This window comes from Xiphias gladius, chromosome 16 (assembly GCF_016859285.1).
Source record: "Xiphias gladius isolate SHS-SW01 ecotype Sanya breed wild chromosome 16, ASM1685928v1, whole genome shotgun sequence".
In the NCBI taxonomy this organism is placed as follows: Eukaryota; Metazoa; Chordata; class Actinopteri; order Istiophoriformes; family Xiphiidae; genus Xiphias; species Xiphias gladius.
In genome coordinates this window covers 24,073,020-24,091,910 of record NC_053415.1, presented here as the reverse complement: position 1 = coordinate 24,091,910, position 18,891 = coordinate 24,073,020, and the positions used below count along the sequence as shown (strand labels likewise).

The 18,891-nt window shown below is 47.3% G+C and overlaps 2 protein-coding genes across 2 annotated transcripts; both read left to right on the top strand.

Moving 5' to 3' along the window:
• Positions 1–3,964, top strand: vtcn1 (V-set domain containing T cell activation inhibitor 1). Its single transcript, XM_040149230.1, has 5 exons — positions 1–32; positions 783–847; positions 2,250–2,609; positions 3,177–3,428; positions 3,839–3,964. The coding sequence occupies exons 1-5, from the start codon at positions 1–3 to the stop codon at positions 3,949–3,951; spliced, it is 822 nt and encodes a 273-aa protein (XP_040005164.1). The 3' UTR covers positions 3,952–3,964.
• A 917-nt stretch (positions 3,965–4,881) lies between these two features.
• On the top strand, positions 4,882–18,105 carry trim45 (tripartite motif containing 45). Its single transcript, XM_040149402.1, has 8 exons — positions 4,882–5,363; positions 6,519–6,807; positions 7,090–7,235; positions 7,873–8,189; positions 12,945–13,074; positions 13,817–13,931; positions 14,178–14,304; positions 15,150–18,105. The coding sequence occupies exons 1-8, from the start codon at positions 4,912–4,914 to the stop codon at positions 15,302–15,304; spliced, it is 1,731 nt and encodes a 576-aa protein (XP_040005336.1). The 5' UTR covers positions 4,882–4,911; the 3' UTR covers positions 15,305–18,105.
• The last annotated feature ends 786 nt before the right edge of the window (positions 18,106–18,891 follow it).

Sequence of the window (18,891 nt, the reverse complement as noted above, 5' to 3'; positions counted from 1 at the left end):
ATGGCTACACTCGGGCAGATCATCTTCTGCAGGTGCGGCCGTAAGGTTTGAATACGTTGTCCGCTGCTGGTGATCACACTTTTCAAAACATTTAGGTGGTGGACAGTAACTAAGTTCATTCCCTCATGTACTGTACTTAAGAGCAGTTTTGTGTTACTTGTACCTTTCTTGAGTGTTTCCGTCCAATGCTACTTTATGCTTGCATTACTCTACATTTTAGGGGAGAAATATTTGTACGTTTTATTCCACTTTATTTGACAGCTGTGGTTACTGGTTACTTTCCATATTCCAGGTTATAATATAAAAATGTATTTTTAAAGATTAAAGGTCAGGTTCTCAAAGATTCTCCGCTTTTTAGGCTTGTGACCTCTTACAACAAAGCAGCGTTGGGGTTCCATGTCATGGTTCAGATGTGGATGAGTTGTTAGCTTTTCCACCAAAGGGACGTGTCTCCTCTAAACTTCTAAGAGAGTTTCATTCATATCAAAATTTAAGGCTTAAAATAAACTTTGCTGATGCTTTACTTTGTCCATACTGTTACTTAAGTAAGATTTTTAATGAAAAACTTCTTCTTCTGTTGGGGTATTTTTAGATCTTTGCATGTGTACATTTGCTTAAGTAACTCTCCCACCCCCTGGGTGTCTACGGATTTCTACAGCGGGAGGAACTTCTCGTCTCGGTTGCTGTGAAGTTGATCCACGTGTTTTAATTTTAGCTGAAGCTGTCACTATGTCTGTTTCTTTACATTTTTCCTGTATGTGTGCTTCTCCCGTTGCGTGTAGCATGATGACCCTCATCGTCGTAATCTCGGCCTTCATCATCCTCATCTTAGCCGTGACCTTCTCAAGTAAGACCCAAGCATCCTTGTGAGAATCCTGTTATCATTAGTGACCTCCCTGTCAGGCCGGTGGGTGGGTGGAGGGGGGCATGGATGTGTTTAGCACATACTGTGCTTGTCTAAACTGAAAAGCAATTAATTCTTGTGGATGACAAGACACCACCAGGTGTTAAAAAGCATGTGTATGTGTGTGCAGCCTTTTGTGTGATGTTCTATGTGGATTCGAAAGTGTAGTTGAATTTCGGTCCAAGATAAACGATGTTTGTGAAGACAATCATAAGGGTTTTTTTGCAAGGAAGATGAAAAAGGACACGAGTTCGGAGTAAGTTTGGACCTCAGATGATCTTCTTCTGTTCAGATGACGGTAGGGTTATGCGACTCCAGGTCATCTGTGGTCATGCTAGGGTTAGGATTGTTAATTACGTCTACGTAGAATAAAAATGAGAATTGGAAATGGACAAGCAGCAAGAGGGTGTTTGTGAACCTTTGGGTGTAGACACGTGTCGCACAGGAAATTTTAGGATAGGCAGCAAGTGTGGCTCAGCTTCAATATGCACCTTGTTCCTGCATGAGGGTAACATTAGTAAGAGCTAGAAAACACTCAGAGGACATACTTAGACTATTTCTGCACAGTCCGCTAAAAAAATTACACTTTTAATTTTTCCTCAGGCTCTAGATCTGCATCTGAATACCCTCACATTGATACATGTTTAGGATCTTGTTTTCTACTTGAGTAGTAAGCGTGGTGATTGATGAGAACATTGTGAAAATGTTCAAACATGCTCCCTGATAACAATTCCTCCTCTTCTCCACCAAGTGAACCCTTCCTAATATGAATCCAGTGTGAGAGAGAGGGAACAAAAGACAAAGTCACTGTTTGGAGCGAAGATGCTTCCCAAAGATTTCGGCGGAAGCTAACATGAGGCCTCAGCAGTCTCAGTTAGCCAAATCGAATGGGCATGTTCCAAAGTCACAGCCGTTTTAGCTCCACAGTGTTTCCTTGTCCAGCCACGGTAACAAAAACAGGCAATTTTGTCCTGAATAGACTGTAACTTTGGAAGATACCTGCTTTATCAGCATAGATCTGATTTCTCACAGGAGTTTTGGTGAACCCTTATACAGAACAAGGACTGTGGATTTTGTCCTCCATGTCTTAAATTAGAATAACTTCAGGAGGGGATCTCCTCGTGGCCAGTATGCGCAGGAGGAACAGTTACGGGGACCAATAAGTCTGTGGGCACATAACTATTGTTTTACAACAGATTTGAGAATATGTGAACTTGTGAACCTTTAAGAAATCCTTTAAAAACTCTTAGATTTGTACCTAACTGAATGTGACTGAAATCGGCCAAAGCTAAAAACCTGGATATGTTCTCCATCATGAGTGTGTGCCTGTGTCCTCGTCCCACAGGGCGCTCGTCTGAGGTGATGAGCAGCAACACGGCGCCCGTCGCCAACCTCGGCGAGGACCAGCTTCTCAGCTGCTTTCTCCGCACAGAGAGCGAACAGGCCAGGGTCGGCCAGGTGGCGGTCACCTGGGTGAAGAACGACCCCGAGAGACTTGTTTACCGCTATGAGGATGGAGCTCCGGATCTTGGGGACCAGGACTCCCAGTTCAGGGGGAGAGCTCAGGTCTTCCCTGGTGCGTTAGTCGCAGGCAACGCCTCCCTGCTGATGAGGAACGTGAGAAGAAGTGATGAGGGGGAGTACACCTGCAGCATCAGCTCCTCTGAGGGCGGAGGGAAGGTCAACATGCGTGTCAGGACCGCAGGTAGGAGGACTCGTTGTTCCGGTTTCACCGTGTGTTTGCTTTGAAAGTGACTTTCTCTGAAAACACGGCGAACACTTTACTTTAACCAAACCTATTTAGCGTTTAAAAAGCAGTATATAAACATTTAATACGTGGTTTATACCAAACTGTAATGGTGTTGTAGGCGGATATAAGGATGTTTTCAAGTGTTGCCATGCCCACAGGAGGGTTTTGGTTGACAAGTTCATTATATGACACACTTATATCTGCATCACAGTGTTCATCAAGGGTGTTTACTCTATAAATGGGGGGGTTAAAGAGAGCATTGGTGGCCCTTTAGGCTGAAACACTCATCTGTTGAATCAGACGACATTACAAGCTGAGGTCAGACAAGCAGAGTGTTCCGTCCCCACTATTCGCTTTGCAATTAATGTATTGTCTTTCTTGCGACTTTACAACCTTGTTTCACGACGGATGGAAAAGTCCTTATATATTGTTATTTACGTTGTGATTATGTACCTACGGACAGACCTTGGTCCCGGTGCAGCATGGATTCCTGACTCCTACTCACCGCTTTCATTCTCCCAGCCTTTTCAGCCCCCGCGCTCACATTCTCGGATGGTGTCCTGGCTGCTGAGGCGAGCAGGTGGTTCCCTAAACCGAATGTGACTTGGCTGAACCGCGACGGAGACGTGCTGCGGGGAAGCACGAACTTCTCACAGAGCTCCGGCGGGATATACAGTGTTGTCAGCGCGCTGCGTCTAGTCAACGCCAGCGGCTCCTACACCTGCAGGATTGGAAACGACCTGGTGACCTCGGTCTCTCAGGCAACCGTGACAGGTGTGGTTTTACTGTTACCTCGCGCCATGTGTTTCCCGGCATTTAGAGAAACCGAATGCTCTGGCTGAGCTTCCTCAGCCCTGACGGTATCATCATAACATCATATCTCTGACTGGGTCTGACCCGCATTGGTGACCGAACGTCAGAACGTCTGTCTCTGACAAGTCCCTCAACCTCGTGGAAGTGCAACACTAAATCGGTGGGATTCTCCTAATGCCACATTGTAGTTTCACCGAAATCTAGCAGGCATTTCTAAATAAAAAGTCCCCCCCCCCCAAAAAAAAAGAGAAAAATCCAAACAAATAACCAAACCCAAAGTCAAAATAAAATAAAATAAAAGTTTGAAAAACAAATCAAAACAGATTGTATTACTTTTGACAAAAATCTGAATCTGCTTTCATGTTTTCCAGGCTCTGGGGTCCTGGAGAACACGTACTTCACCTACGCCGCCACTTCGTCCCTGCAGGAGTCAGCTCCCCTCAGCATTACGACCAGTCTCCTCTGCGTCTGTTACCTGGCCTAGTTATGCACAGGCCAGATACCCCCCCAGGACATCTCAGCCTGGGTGCATACGGTTTGTCTCTGCGTGACTTATAACAAGTGGGTGTCGCGGCGTTGAACTCTGGTGCATGTCCTCAGTTTTTCCTCGCAGGCCTCTGCTGCGTGTGTCATGTTTTGCTGAGAGTAAACTCTTCTGAAACTCCCAGTAGCTCGAGTTTTTTTTATTATTATTATTATTTTCAATTGTCTGTCTAACATAAACCAAGATGAACTGCCGTCCTTGTTGTGAGAAAATGAACAGAAGCTCGGGAAGAAGAGAAATAAACAGCATCTGGAGACTGAATTCCACATATTATTTATAGTAGTGTAATAAAATTAGACATATTGCGGTGTTCAACCGTGTTTTGAAGCTTTTTACTGCCTTTTGTCACTTTCAGTACTTCATGTGCAAACCGACTGTTTATTGTATCATCACACCAATGAAAGAATAAAAGAAACTCCTCCAGTGAGACTGTTTCCGCCTTCGGAGCGAATCTAAAAACTACAATCGCTGTAAACATGTTGTTGTCCCGCCGGTAGATGGGGGCAGTCAGGGTCCCGGACTGGCGGTGAAGAGTCCTGCAAAGTCTTTTGGACCACCCCCGAACGGCGATGTGAGGTCTCCCATTGGTCCTGGGAGGGAGCGGGGGGGGGGGGGGGCGTCGTGCGTCCCGTGGAGCGGCGGGCGCAGCCTACTTCTCTCCGGGGAAAGAGCCGGACGCTTCCCGGGGCGGGGGGGGGTTTACTCAGTCAGCCGAGTCTCGAGTAGTTCCGCCACCACGGCGCTCGACGCGAGTGGTTCCCGTGCGGAAGAGAAGGGTCGTGGGGAAGTTGTCTCTCAGTCCCGACCGGTTGGTGGAGCTCGGCGGGTCTCGGGGGTTTCCGGGGTAATAAACCGGTTTGGGGGTTTTCTTGGCACCAGAACTGACCGAAAAACCGGGCAATGTCGCGGGCAGAGCAGAAGGAAAACGCGGAGCAGTCGACGCTGAGCTCGGAACACGAGCAAAACGGCGACTCGGTGAACCCGAGAGCGGTCTGTAACGCGTGCAAACGCTTGTACCGGGACCCGAAAATCCTCCCCTGCCTGCACACCTTCTGCTCCGACTGTATCGGCCAGCTGGAGCCGTTCTCGGTGTCTTCGCGCGGTCCGGAGGACGCGGACCGCCCCGCCGTCACCGTCACGGTGCTCTGTCCCGACTGTGACTCCGAGGTGGAAATCCCTCCGTCGGGACCGGCCGGGCTGAGCACCGACCACCTGGCGCTGGACGACGTTTTCCTGGAGACCCTGGTGACGGACGGCCCGCTGGGGTGCGACCTGTGCGGCGAAGGAGGCGCAGAGAGCCGCTGCGAGGTCTGCTGCGTCAACCTGTGCGAGTTCTGCTGCCGGGCACACAGGTAGGGTCTGCTCCAGTCTAGTCTGGTCTGGTCTAGTCTGGTCTAGTCTGGTCTGGTCTAGTCTGGTCTAGTCTGTTACTCCTTTGAGCGAAGAGCTGCTCTCTGCTGGACTCTCTTCTCTTCTATCCTTCTCCATCAATCCCGCTGCCAAAAGCTCACACGACTCAGAACCTGCTCCGGCCCCGAACAGCACAGGTTCTGTTCTGGGTTCCGTCCTGGTCCGTTCCGTGCCACTTCTGCCTGTTAACGTGACCTGACCTCGACTAGAATAGAATTAAAAAAAAAAAATCCCCTGAACAGAACTTCAGCAGGTAAATTCTAGATTCTGTTCTGCTGCCACTTCCCACAGTGGAATTGTATTGTGGTTTAGGTCATGCTGCTGTCACGCTTGTTGACAGACAAGGTTCTATTCTATTCTCTGTTCCATCGTTTCTATTCTACTCTGCCGTCAACACCTAGGCCCCAGATGGTCCCGTTCCATCAGGTCCGTTTGCTGCCACTCTCGCGGGTGGGAGAGGTTCTGCTCTGTTCTGTTCTGCTCACAGGAACCTCGGGTTCTCCTCTGCTGCGTTGTCCCGCTGTCACACCCTCGCACAGGTGTGGGGTTCCACTGTTCTGCTCCGTTCGTCTCTGTTTTATTCGATCGCAGGACGGTTCTGCCTCGTTCTAGCCTACCCGGTCCTGTGCCGTGATGCTCACAGACAGGTGATGTTCCCTGGCTGCTAACGATCATTGCCATCGTCAGTGAACCTGCAGGATCATTGTCCTGATTGGCCACTTTGCTGCAGCTGCTTGTTTTATTCAGTCCAAAATCTAGTGACAGAGTTCACCGTCTCACATAACAAAGAAAAGCCTCAAATCCTTACTTCTGGGAAGCTGGAACTAGTAAATGGGTTCTATTCTCTTTTATTTCGAGCTGTCAACCTAACAGAATAACAAGGTTATCCTCTTATTTTATTTCATTCTAGTCTGTTATTTTCTGATGTCAAACAGGTATAAAATGTGCGAGGTTCTATTCTATATTTTTCCACTCGTCCTACCTTTTCAACCGGTTCTCTCTCCAGTCGTGTTTTCTCTAATGTCTGACCTCCAGCTAGGGCCCGAGGTTGAACTCAATCCTCGAGTATCTGTACCTGCTCCCTCTGCTGTCTGCAGGCGGCAGAAGCGAACGGCGTCCCACTCCGTTCAGGGTCTGGCGGAGCTGAAGTCTCGTGGTCGTCTCTGCCGCCCCGTCCTCTGCTCCTTCCATCCCGGCCAGGAGCTCCGGCTCTTCTGTCAGCCCTGCGACCTGCCCGTCTGCCTGGAGTGCGCCGCCGCGCTGCACCGCGACCACCGCTGCCGTCCCGCACGGGACGTCGTCGACCGCCACGGGGACCGCATCCGAGAGCTGGTGGCCGTGCGCCTGCGACCTCGCCTGGAGCGCCTGGAGGAGTCTTTGCAGAAGGTGCAACGGAGTCTGTTTTTGAAAATCACTGTTCCAGTAAGATCATGCAAGTGCTCGTCCCGACTTCAGGCTTCAAAACAGCCTTGAGAGACCAACCGCCATGTTTTAACACATCTCTATGGATGAAGCACTGAGGGTGGGGTGGAGGTCAAGGCGGATGCTCGGGCTACTTGTGTCATAATGTAATCCCACATAATATACTACTTTACAATCCAGACCTGCCGTACTTGACTTTTTTTTTTTCCCCCAAATATAAAGTTTCCTCCTCCAACACTCCTACAGGTGGAAGTATCCCGGGAGGCTTTGCAGGCACGAGTGGAGGCGACGGCCAGCGAGGTGAGGGCGTTTGCGCGGGGCTACGCCAGCGCCGTGGAGGCCCACTGCCTGTCCCTGCTGCGTCGCCTGGAGGAGCTCCGCGTCCAACGCAGGTATGACGCAACCAAGACGGATCCCGCCGGGGATAGGGCGGCAGTAGAACCAGGACTAGATGTGAGAGGTTGTTCTTGAAGTGTCCTACTCGCACTCTCGGCGCGGAGTAAAAGTTCTCGTCTGAGACTGGCTAGAGTTTACCGACGCTGCTGAGTCCGCAGCAACTCCAGTAACCCCGGAGGCACCGACTCCAAGACAAAGCTCTCCTCGTGAGTCAATACAGTTTACCTCACTTCGTGAAATCGCTGACTGACTAGACGAGATGACCCGACGCCTGCTAGCATTTCCCGAAGCTCTCAACCGCATCTCAGGGTCTTCATCCGCGTATGGAGCCCGCGACGATGGAGCACATTTTGCCCACGATGAAGAACGTGGGGTGCGGTTTTCTGAGGTAGAATCAAGAGCTTTCATGCTCAAGTTGAAAATTAGCAGTTGTGGACAGAATTGTAGTTTTCAGGCTGAAAGCCGCATCCTCTAGCTCCCATGAGCATGAATATTTCAGAATATTTATCATTTAGTCAGGGTATCAATGGTTTTTTGGAAAGTTGTGAGATTGCGAGAAGGAAGATCATGTAGGTGCGGCGGTAACAACACCACATGCTGAGTTTGCTGCTCACACTCACGCTTGTCCGACAGGAACCAGCTCCACCTGCAGAGGGCTCAGCTGCAGCAGGCTCTGGTGGACGTCCGAGGCGGCGTGGAGTTCGCGGAGAGACTGCTGAGCTGCGGGTCCGACGCCGAGATCCTCAGCGCCAAGGGAGTGACCCTGAGAAGGCTGACCAGTCTGGCCGAGGGCACCTACGACCCCCAGCCGCCGACTGTCGCCCCCGACGACGGCAGCGGTATCCGCTTCATGCCCGCGGAGCCGGCAGGGGAGGTGGACGGCTACCCGGTGGTCGGGGTGATCAACTCTAAGACGGTGGACCTCAGCAGGTGCACCATTGAAGGGGAAGGTAATTCACTAGTGAGAACGCACACTATCCTGTTTTCTTAAGAGCGTTATGTAAGTACCCTTTGGGATAAGAGTGTTTTATTTTAAATTGTAAACCGTGTATTTGAGAGATTTTTAGTCAGAACGTACAAAGCTTTTTTTGATTTTCAGTTATGGACCCCAGGAGGAGAAGCACTTACATCAGTAACAGATACTCAGGATCCATATAAATCGCAACATTTACATGATTAGGTAGAGTTGCTTCATTTTAAGGCAGGTTATAGGTTGTTATCTGATGTTTTATATTGACAAAAAATCCTATGAAAAGACCATAACTGACAATGAATTGATTCTACCAACAAAGCCTGTTATTGAAACACTGGCACCACAAAAGAACAGGACTCAAAAGCGAGACTCGGGACAAAGTTCGGGTTTTTTCGCAAAAATCAGCGTCTTTACCCAGATAGCAGGTCGGTACACGGGACGGCAGATAGAACAAGCAAGCGATTCCAAAAGGACGGGGCAAAAGACGTGGTCCAGACTGGGAGATCTAAGGAACGCTAAACCCAGGGAGTCTGCTGGAACTGGCACAGAGGGAAGGGAACGCGGGGACTAGATACGCTGGGGAAGGGGGCAGACAGCTGGACACCGGTGCAACACATTAGGTCCGGGGCAGACAACCGCAAAGGCGGGAAACACAGGAGGTCGGGGAGCGTGAATCCGAAACGAGGGGGAGAGTTAATGACATCTAAATTAAAACAGGAATTAGTGCACAAGGTAAAAACCCGAGCGGAAAAACGTGACCCAGCTGTCAGAACGAGACTTGGCAGTTGTGGCTTATCGCTCTGTTCAATAGACCCGTTGTTGTGCAAAAACTATTAAAACACATCATTTAAATCGCACCCACTGACACGGTTTTTATTACCACGACCACTAGGGTCCTAGTCATTGCAGTATTCAGGTTTTCAATAGGTGTGTCATCAATACAGGTGTGTTTTCTTCTTACAAGCTGTGGACGCAGTTGGTTACTCACCTATTTTACTAGAAATCTCATTTTTAAAGTGCTATTTAGCTCTGCAACAAGACTAAAACTACTTCTAGAGCTCACGCCGTGTGAGTCCTCGCAGGCCGGCGGCTGGGGATGCGGAGGGGACGGGTTAAAGGCCGGGGGGAGGAGGTGGAGCGTAGACTGACTGCTGCTGGGGCAGTTGAAGGCCATTATTACCCTCCTGGAGGCCTTTGGCTCTAAGACGGGAATTCCTTTGGGACTGGAGGAATGTTGAGGTGACTCAACAGGCCTGAAGGCAGCGCACTGAGGGGGTGTTTAGGCACAAGGGACACAAACACACACACACACACACAGAGACACCGTAAAAGAGGGAGGGGGGAAAGAAGAACTAAGAAGTGACATTGCGAGTGGCTAGGGGACATTTCCAAGCCACAGGAATCCCTTCCTTAAAGACAGAAGACATGTAGTTTAGGCCCCGGGTTTCACGAGGGAAGAAAAACGCACACACACTCCCTCAGTGGGCAACATGACCAGCATGAGCGAGGTGACTTTGACAGACTCATTGCTGGTCCTACTCTTATTTTGTGCCGCCACTCCTGCTACATACAGTTAATACACACACACAAAAAAAACAAAGAATTAATGTAAGATGTGTGTGTGTACCAATAACCCAACACACAAATAGCAAAAGCTATACGGATATAAAAAGACAGACAATATAGTGCTGAAATACTTAAGCGGTAGTCAACAACTATTTTGATAAACGACTCATCTTTTAAGTCATTTATCGAGGAAAATGTCCAAACATTTGCCAGGACCTACTGCTTTGCTCAGTTTTATAGAGTTGCAAATTGAATGTCTTTGGGTTTTGCTGCGTTTGTCGCACAAAACTGACATTTCCGGACATTTTATAGACCGAGTGACAACTTGATTATTAAAAAACTATCCTAATAATTCACAGAGTAAGTGATAATTAAAGTAGCAGCCTTAAGAAGTCAACAAGAGCGCATAAAAAGAAAGTCTTATTGTCACGCTCGGTGACGTGTAGTCCCGCTTTGCGCCTCCTCAAATGGCACCGTCCCAGTAACACCGCACGCGTGCTGTATAGCCAGCTTCTCTCTGAAAGGATGAGATTACGGGAGTGTTTGTCTGTGTGAGAAAAAATGGGCCAGTGGCAAAAAAAAAAAAAAAAAAAGGGCCCCTTGGCAGGTCTCGTCGGTGTCAAAGAGCAAGTGTATTGCTGTAATGTTTGCCACAGGGTCAGTCCATTTACTGTGTCAAGCACTTGTTTGTGTCTGTATTAGTCTGTGTGTATTTTCGTTTGGCTCCGGTGGGGGGGGGCAATACAGAGCATTTCGTCCCGCGGTGACCTTTCCTTTGATCCACGCTTCCTTCCCGCGCTGACTTTTTAACGTGTGTTTTTAAGACCTCCCCTTTTCCCTACGTTGGATTGGGCTGCATCAATCCACAGTATCACTACATCAGCTAAACCACCTTTATCTGCCTTTAATTTATTTGCTCCCTCCAGGTTAACTTTCGTCGGCCCGATCCGCTTCTCGCAGCGCGGCTCTTTCATTTAAGGGTTCCAGATAGAGGCCAGATTTCTGTGTCGACTATTAGAGAGCAGACAAATTCACGGATAATTCACAGCCAATAGTAGCAGCAGTGATACTAGCAATAGAGCTAGCGGCACAGATGATAGTATTTGTGATGGTAAGCAGATTAGCAGTGGCCAGTGGTAGTAATTCCTGTGCTCAAATTCCATGTTCAAAGTAAACGTAGCGAGAATGTAACGGAAAAAATCCTCCATCATGTAGAAAGGTTATGGACTCAAAATCTCGTATATGTGTGCGTGTCGTTGCCCTGTAGTATTTTAATGTCTTAACTAGGGCTGGAACTAGCGGCTATCAGCATTACTAGATTAGATTATTTTTTTTTTTTTTTTCAAATCAATTGTTCAGTCAATAACAAGTAAAAAGAGAAAAGAAAAAAGGCTGGAAAATGCCCTTTACAATTCCCCAGAGCCCAGAGTGACATCTTCAGATGACTTGTTTTGTGCGACCAACATCATTCACGACTATATAAAACAAGGAAAAGCAGCAAATCATCCCGTTTGAGAAGATGAAAACCATATTTGAGTATTTGTCCTTTTTGCTTGGTTAATGTCTCAAATGAGAATTTTGTTAACAATTTTTCTTTTGTCTAATCAATTTAACCAATTCACCGTTTCAGGACCAACTGTAGTCTAGTTAAACTTGAACTCTGTGATCTGCGTAAAAAAAAAAAAAAAAAAGCCTTTCTACTGTTTCAAGTGCCACTTTCCCCTTTAAATTCAAACAGCACTTGAATAAATGTGCTTTGTTGTGTCTGCCCCCAGTAGTAACGGTAGTAGTAGTGGTTCTAGAGGCAATTTTAAGAAGAATAGGTCCACATTTGGAACTAATTAGTTTTCTCTTGTTTGTCTTACTCGTGGATTAACAGAAACGTAAAGGCGACAACTCGCAATTTTGATTTGGGGCTACTGTATTTCTTGACCAGCAACAGTTGACCCCTTTATCCAGTACCTCTGTTCTTCCGCTGTTAAGTGTGTTGCCAGAGGGAGCTCGTGAGCGCAGGCGAAGATAAGCGAACGAGTGTTACCCAGAGCTGGAGACTGGATTCAAAGCGGTATCTTATCGAAGTAGTCAGCCACTTTTACGTTGGATCGACCGACCGATCAGTCGACTAAGTGTTGCAGCTCAAATCGGCAGCAGTAGCAGCAATAACAGTGTGAGCGGCATCCGGACCGATCACCCTGCAGTTACTGGAAAAACACTGAACGATGGCAGGTGAAAACACAGTGTAGGGTCATTGGTTACGGAGCGGCTAATAGACCGGCAAGCAGTGATCAGTCACTGATGTGAGCAGAAAATGATGCTGGCTTTAACACGACAACGACAACACCTCCAGCGAGTGCGTCCCCAGGTCCAAGCAGAACAAGTTAATAACAGGCTGATCAATGATGTGAGGTTTTGGAAAGACTCCGGTCAGCAGCCACGAAGAGCGGCTGTGCCTGAGGTCACACCCAGACTGGCCCCGGCCACCATATGTTTAGAGGGGAAAGTTGCTTACGTAACTGATCAGTGGGGGGTTGTTTGTGGGTGTGATGGTGTGTGTGTGTGACTGAAGTCTTTAGGGCCACAAGACAAATGTCTTAAGTGTCTCCAGTTGCTGGTGCGCCTGAATGATGAAGCGCCTCTTGTAATGTCACGTGTCTGTGCAGGGTCACTTAAGCCAAGTCCTGCCGCCCCGGACTGTGTTTTGCGGCTGCGTTCCTGGTTCCCGTGTGTTTTCAAAGCTTGTGCACACAGACTGTCCTCGCCTAACAAACTTCTCTTCTCTCTCCCGGTGTGAAAGACGCCTCTCTTTCTGTTAAGTGTGTGTCCCTGCGTGATTGTGCGCCTGTGAGTTTTCTTCTGAAAAGAAGAAGAGCTCTTTCAGTCCTTAAGTGTTGGTAGCCCCCCGGCCCACGTATTTTTTTTGCACTTTTGGTCTGGGGTTCTTTTCTCATTGTTGGGCCACGTCTCTTAGTTCCAGTTATGCTAAAACGTAACGATACAGCGTATAAGAATGTTCTTCCAGCTTTGCGGGAAGACTTCCAACAGTTTGGGGAAGATCCTTTCCTCTTTCAGTATGATGAGGCTCACATGCACAAAGTTGGGGGAATAATACATTTTTTCCTCAGCGCATCTGTCTGGCCTCTAACCCCGTAACTCCTCGTGGTCACAGGTCTGCAGCAGGGCAGGGAGGGCCAGCAGGGCCGCTTCACCCTGGTGTGCCGGGACTCGGCTGGGGAGCAGATGGAGCGGGGGGGCGAGCACGTCCTGGTCAGCGTCGTCCACGGGGAGAAGAAAAACTGGTGAGTGCGCGGCGGTGCCGGGGCCTGCGTTTTTGCAGCACACCTGCACCTGACCGTGTGCTGCCCGGCCGCTTGGAGCAGGTCAGCGGAGCACCGGTCATCTGTGGACCGTGCTGTGTTTGTGACTTTGCTCCGCCGTGATTAAACATTCATCTCTCTGTTTTACTCAAATGATTGCAATGCCAGGAAGATTCGTATCCGATGACTGTCTGACTCTTACCAGCATCTCACGCATCCCCACAGCAGCTCGCACGCACGAACGCCTTGCCTTTCGCAGTTAATGAACTCCTACGGCCACCTGAAGACGGCAGGCGCGCTCCGTCTGCAGTCTGTAATCAGGGTGACGCGCGTTATCAAACCGCAGTTACTCACGGCAGATCAACCCTGATTAAATCTATGTGTAACCAGCATTAGGCTGTGGCCAAATAACCACAAATCCTCCGTCCTCGTGTAGGCTTCGTCGTCAGCGAAGGGAGGCGGCACTTGAGCCGCTGTGTGGAGTTAAGAGGAGTTTGTGTTTTGATCTCAGCTTTTTCTGAAAGAAGAATGTGGCTTAAGTTTGGTGGACGAATTGCTCTAAGAATCAAATATGAGGGTTCAGAATCAGACACTGGTAAACAAACTGACTGTCGTTAACGTCATTCGGTGAAATGCGAGGATAAAACTGATCGTCAGCCGCCTTTTTTTTAGTCAGTGATATTTCCTAGTACTAACAGGATCATTCGTTATCCTTTTCCTCCAGCACGGTGGAGACCGCGGTGGTTGACAACAACGACGGATCCTACAGCGTTTCATACACGCCCGACGAGCCGGGAACCTACTCGGTGTGGGTTTGTGTCAAAGCGCAACATGTCAAGGTACCTAACCAAACTCGAGAAGTTTGTCTGGTGAAAATATGACATCAAAACCTTTATTTAAAACTTTGTCCCTCTCAAAACTGTTGTTGTTAATTACTTTTCACAGCGGAGATGTGCACCTTAATTTATCTTATTTAGTCACGAGGATCCAGCCACTTTTCTGCCTGTTTTCACGTTTCTGCCCCCCCCCCCCTCCGGACACGCAGACCGAGCGGCTGACTGACTCTGTCCGATCGCCTCCCGCAGGGTTCTCCGTTTCTTCTGAATGTGAGGAGGAAGTTCAGGGGTCACGGCGGGACGTTTCACTGCTGCTCCTTCTGCTCCAGCGGAGGAGCCAAAGAGGCTCGCTGCGGCTGTCCAGGAACCATGCCAGGTAAGCAGACGAGATCTCTGGTCACCAAGCACAGTCTTGCAGAGCGAACAAAAACAACAAAATAAGACGTGGAGGGGTAACAGATCGAGGAACGGCTTTGGAACCAGAGTTCCAAAGCCAGTGGAATGAGTGAAACAGGTTTGTTATCATGTAAGGTGATCAACTACGTGCGGCCATATTTGAGTTCATTTAGTTAATACAGCGATGCCTCTGATACAGTTACACTAAAAAGTGTTAACAAATGTACAGTAGTTGTTATGAATGGTGCCGGACATTTAGGGGGAAAAGAAACCGTTACTGTTACCGGTGCAAACGCCTCATCTCTCTGCGTCCACGCGCAGAATTTACAGGAAGACTCTCTGGAAAGTCGTTTGTAGGCGTTGTGGTTAATGTGGGAAGTCACTGAAATACAAGAGGCAGAGTCGGGCGAAGGTTGCGACGCAAATTACGTCATTCGTGACAGGTTGTATGAGGATATACGACAACGTAAGAATATTCATGGGAAATGCTTCCCTTCGGTTAAAATGGCAGTTTTACTATCTGTCTTACCTTGTGAAGATTTTTGAAGACTAGTGTTGCACAGTGGCAGGTCCACGCTCTTACTGCACACTAACATAGAATCATTAACTTAAAAAACAGACACACATGATTCCAGTAAACTCCAGAAAAGCACAAGGTCCTGTATTTCTTCAGCTGTTTGCCCCTCTCTCCCTCTCTCTCTCTCTTCCTCTCATTGACCACTCCTCTTCCCTAGAAAGACTTTCAAATCCTTCTGTCGTTTCCGATCCCCCCGTCCTGATCTGTCCGTCTGTGTGTCTTCCCACCCGTCGGTCTCGAAACTGCAGGAGGATTTAAAGGCTGCGGCCACGGTCATAAGGGACACCCCGGGAAGCCGCACTGGTCTTGCTGTGGAAGCACCGTGGAGCAGTCCGAGTGTTTGCCCCAGAGCGTGCTGGCTGCGGTCTCCCCCCGCGGCCACCTGCGAACCGTGGAGCTCTGAGGTGGCGCGGAGCCGACGCCCGTCGATGACGACGCAAGTTGGTAGATGGCAGCAGCCAACGGGTTGGAGCAGCGGGGGGAGTGAGGTGCAGGTTGCCGGTGTGGCTTTTGAGCAGATTTGAAAAGGTCAGACAAGGATAAGTGAAGCTCCAAAGACACGGTGACCGAGGCAGGTCACGTGGGTCTTGAACGTGCCCACCTCTGCCACACATTCTGGTAACCGCTGGCCCGGCTGCGATACAGTAGCCAGCATGACATATAAGACAAACACCAGAGTGTGAGCTAAGAGCTCTCAATCTGTTGTAAAGTGCCTATAGATTTTGTTTTTTTTTTTCTGTCCAAGCACTGCCTACCCACCACGACGTGGGGGAGACAGTAAATGAAAGGCTTGGATCACGGCAGCACGTGTGTTTCCTCCCGAATCAAACGTTAAAAGCTTTGCTGAAGGGCAGCGGGCAGAGAGAGCTTCGCTTTTTCATTGTTACGCTTTTCTCTCACCGGTCGGTCTCGAGTCGATTTTTTTTTTTTTCTTTTTTAACCTGGAAGCTGCTGTCGATTTCAACGGTGCTAAAATCAATTTTTTTTATCTTAAATGTAAAAAAATGGAAACATCAGGAATCACCAGACTGTTGAACTTTAACTTAATATACATATATTTTTTAAAATCCTTAAGCCAATGAAAATGTATTTTGAAACACAGTGCCTCAAAAACCGTTGTGATGCCAAAAGATGCGACCAATAATTCTTATTAATCTACACTGATCTCTGTTCTCTGAAGAAAACAGAAGAAGGGCTGTGACACCAACAAGTCCTTCATGGATGGTAGAGTACAGGAATTACTTATTATCAAGTATATACAATTAATTCTATAACATTATATTATAATTAGATAATATTAATTATATAATATATTATAAATAATTAGTAGTTCTGAAGTCATTACTGGTACAAAATAATGGAGACATAGGAGTGCCATTAAAAAAAAGAATAGATCTGTGAAAGAATCTGTGAAATATAACGAGAAACGAAAAATATAACGAGAAATAAAAAGGGAAAGAAATTGACTACCCATGCTGGGCAGGATGACCCGCCCAAGGTCAGCTGATTGACAGCTTGGCCCTTCAAGGAATAGCAAAAACGATAAGGAACAGAATAAGGAAAAATAATTATTCTTTTATATTTTTTCATTTCTCTTCATATTTCCACATTTTTTTTTATTTGCTCACCTCTTCTTTTATTTATCCCTCTTTGTATTTCCACATTTACTTTCCAATGTTTTTACAGATTTGTTCTTTTTTTTATTTTTTATTATGGCACACCTCTGACTCCACAGAAAATAGACCCCAGCAGATAAATCAGCAGGCAGATGTTATCAGCAAATATTCAGCACATCGCGGAAACACCCTGAGATTCTGAGTACGATTATTTATTATGTTACTTTATGACGCTTACTAGAAGGTATATGTGTGCACACATCGTTATCCTAGTTGTTATGGGTGCAAACTGAGTAAATTATGGGTTGATTGGCATTTTCCTAATAAATACCAATAATAACTGTAGTGTTATTACTCCATTATTTCTTTAGCCTCACTTCGGGTAATTACTTTTTTTTAAGAATAATTAATGCATATTCCTTAGTAAAAAAACTTGGTAATTATTGTCTATAGTAGTATTAACTACAGGTACTTACTTTTTTTGTGCTAATGTAATAATTACCAAATAATAAACAACTATCCACCAAAAACTGTCAATAAATACTTTTTCCTGCACCTAATATAACGGGATTTCATTGTACTAACTACAGGTACATAAAAAGATAACAATGAATGCCCATTAAATACAACGCATTGATTATATTCCACTGAAGAGGTGATGCCTATACTGCGGTGCCATACGGTGTCAACAAAAGTCAGGGCAAATTCACATCCCTGCTCTCTGTGAATCCTACTACTTCTGCCGTCGTATTCGAGATGGGACTGTGCGTATAAAAACCACAACATCTGCCTCGTGCTGCCCGCGTGTCAAGGTTTAACGTGTAGCTCTTGGGTGCTCCAACGTTGTTCTGTGAAACAGCGAGGGGAACTCCGCACACACCGGGGTTTCCTTCAGCTTCATCGGCAGCCCAACTCTGCCGTGCCGCTTGGTGAAGAGAGGCTTTATCTGGGACACACTGTGACCTGTGGAAGGTGCGGCCAGCGTCCTCTTGGAACGCAACACAGTTGTTCCTCTCCGGAGCGGCGGCGTCGCAGCAGCAAACCTAAAACTCATAACGAGCCACTTAATGCCGTTTTGGATTTTCTGTATTCTGAATATGCCTTATGGTGAGTGTGTTAAGAAATATATATCATTTTTTCATTTTTAGTTAAGATCTGCTCATTGTAAAGCTGAATTGTAAAGGCGACCTATACAAATACTCAACACGAACACTGATCTTTCTCATTTGTGGTCGAACGTCTCCACAGCGACAGGGAACCTCTCCGACCCTGTGAGCTTGTGGCTGCTGTTCACATTTTGAAACATCTCCATTTCACACTGACTGTACGTTCATCTGTACGTGGAGGTCTTGAACCTTTTTCGGTTTTCACCGGGTTTTACTGCAGATTAATGCCTGTACAATGAAATAAACACACTCATCTGTCGGTTTTGAAGTTCTGCTTCATTTCTTGATGGACCAACAGGAGCTTTTGTAATGAAATCATGCTGCTGATTTAGTAGGAATTTATCTTTTACGTCGAAGCCAGTAAATAATATTAATATGACATTTTTCCTCCATTATAACCTTGCGTTTCCATGTGTACGGCAGTGCAGTTAGTGAGTGATTAAATCTAAACTGAAGAAAAAAATGTGCCAAATGCTTCATATTCTTTATGAATGTATGTACGTAAATATAAACTTTGGAGAGATTTTAATCAAACTGAGAGCGTACAGGTGGGGATGGTCAAAAACAGGATTTAAAAAAAGTGGGGAGGGCAAGTTTCCCGACAGAAAATGACACTCTGACACAAGGAAACTTAGCTGATTTCTAGGGATTTGATGAAAACGTGCTCGAGGCCTTGAATCTTACCCTCGGTGACTGCAAATCTTAACACTTTGCTGCAACACTTTTGCAGTTCACTGATCTTGAAAGTCTCCAAACCACCAGGTGGCAGTAGAGAGCTACTTTCCTCTGCATGCTCCTACAGTACTGGTGATTCCCCCCCCCCCCTTTTGCTTGTGACACCAAGTTTTCCCTGCTTGTTCTTGCAAATCATTCATAATCAGCGTTCTCTAAAAGCCGTCTCACCGAGCTAAGAGGCTCCTGATGAATACTGCATCATCATGGAAAAAGTCTTAAGCGGTTTAAGATGGACTCTCTTGCTATGAAAGTTTGATGAATGGGGACCCGTTCCGCTAAAGCCCATCACCGAGGAAGTTACAGCCACAGTGTCGGCGTCGAAACGGCTTAATCAAACACAGTAGTGGTTCAGTTACAGCAAACTGGAGATGAGCCATTACCTGACGTCGACTCAAATGGCAGTGAACGTGGGGAGGAGAGGGTTTACAGCCGGAAATTGGTCGGTCACTACGGGCAAAGACACACACGCACGC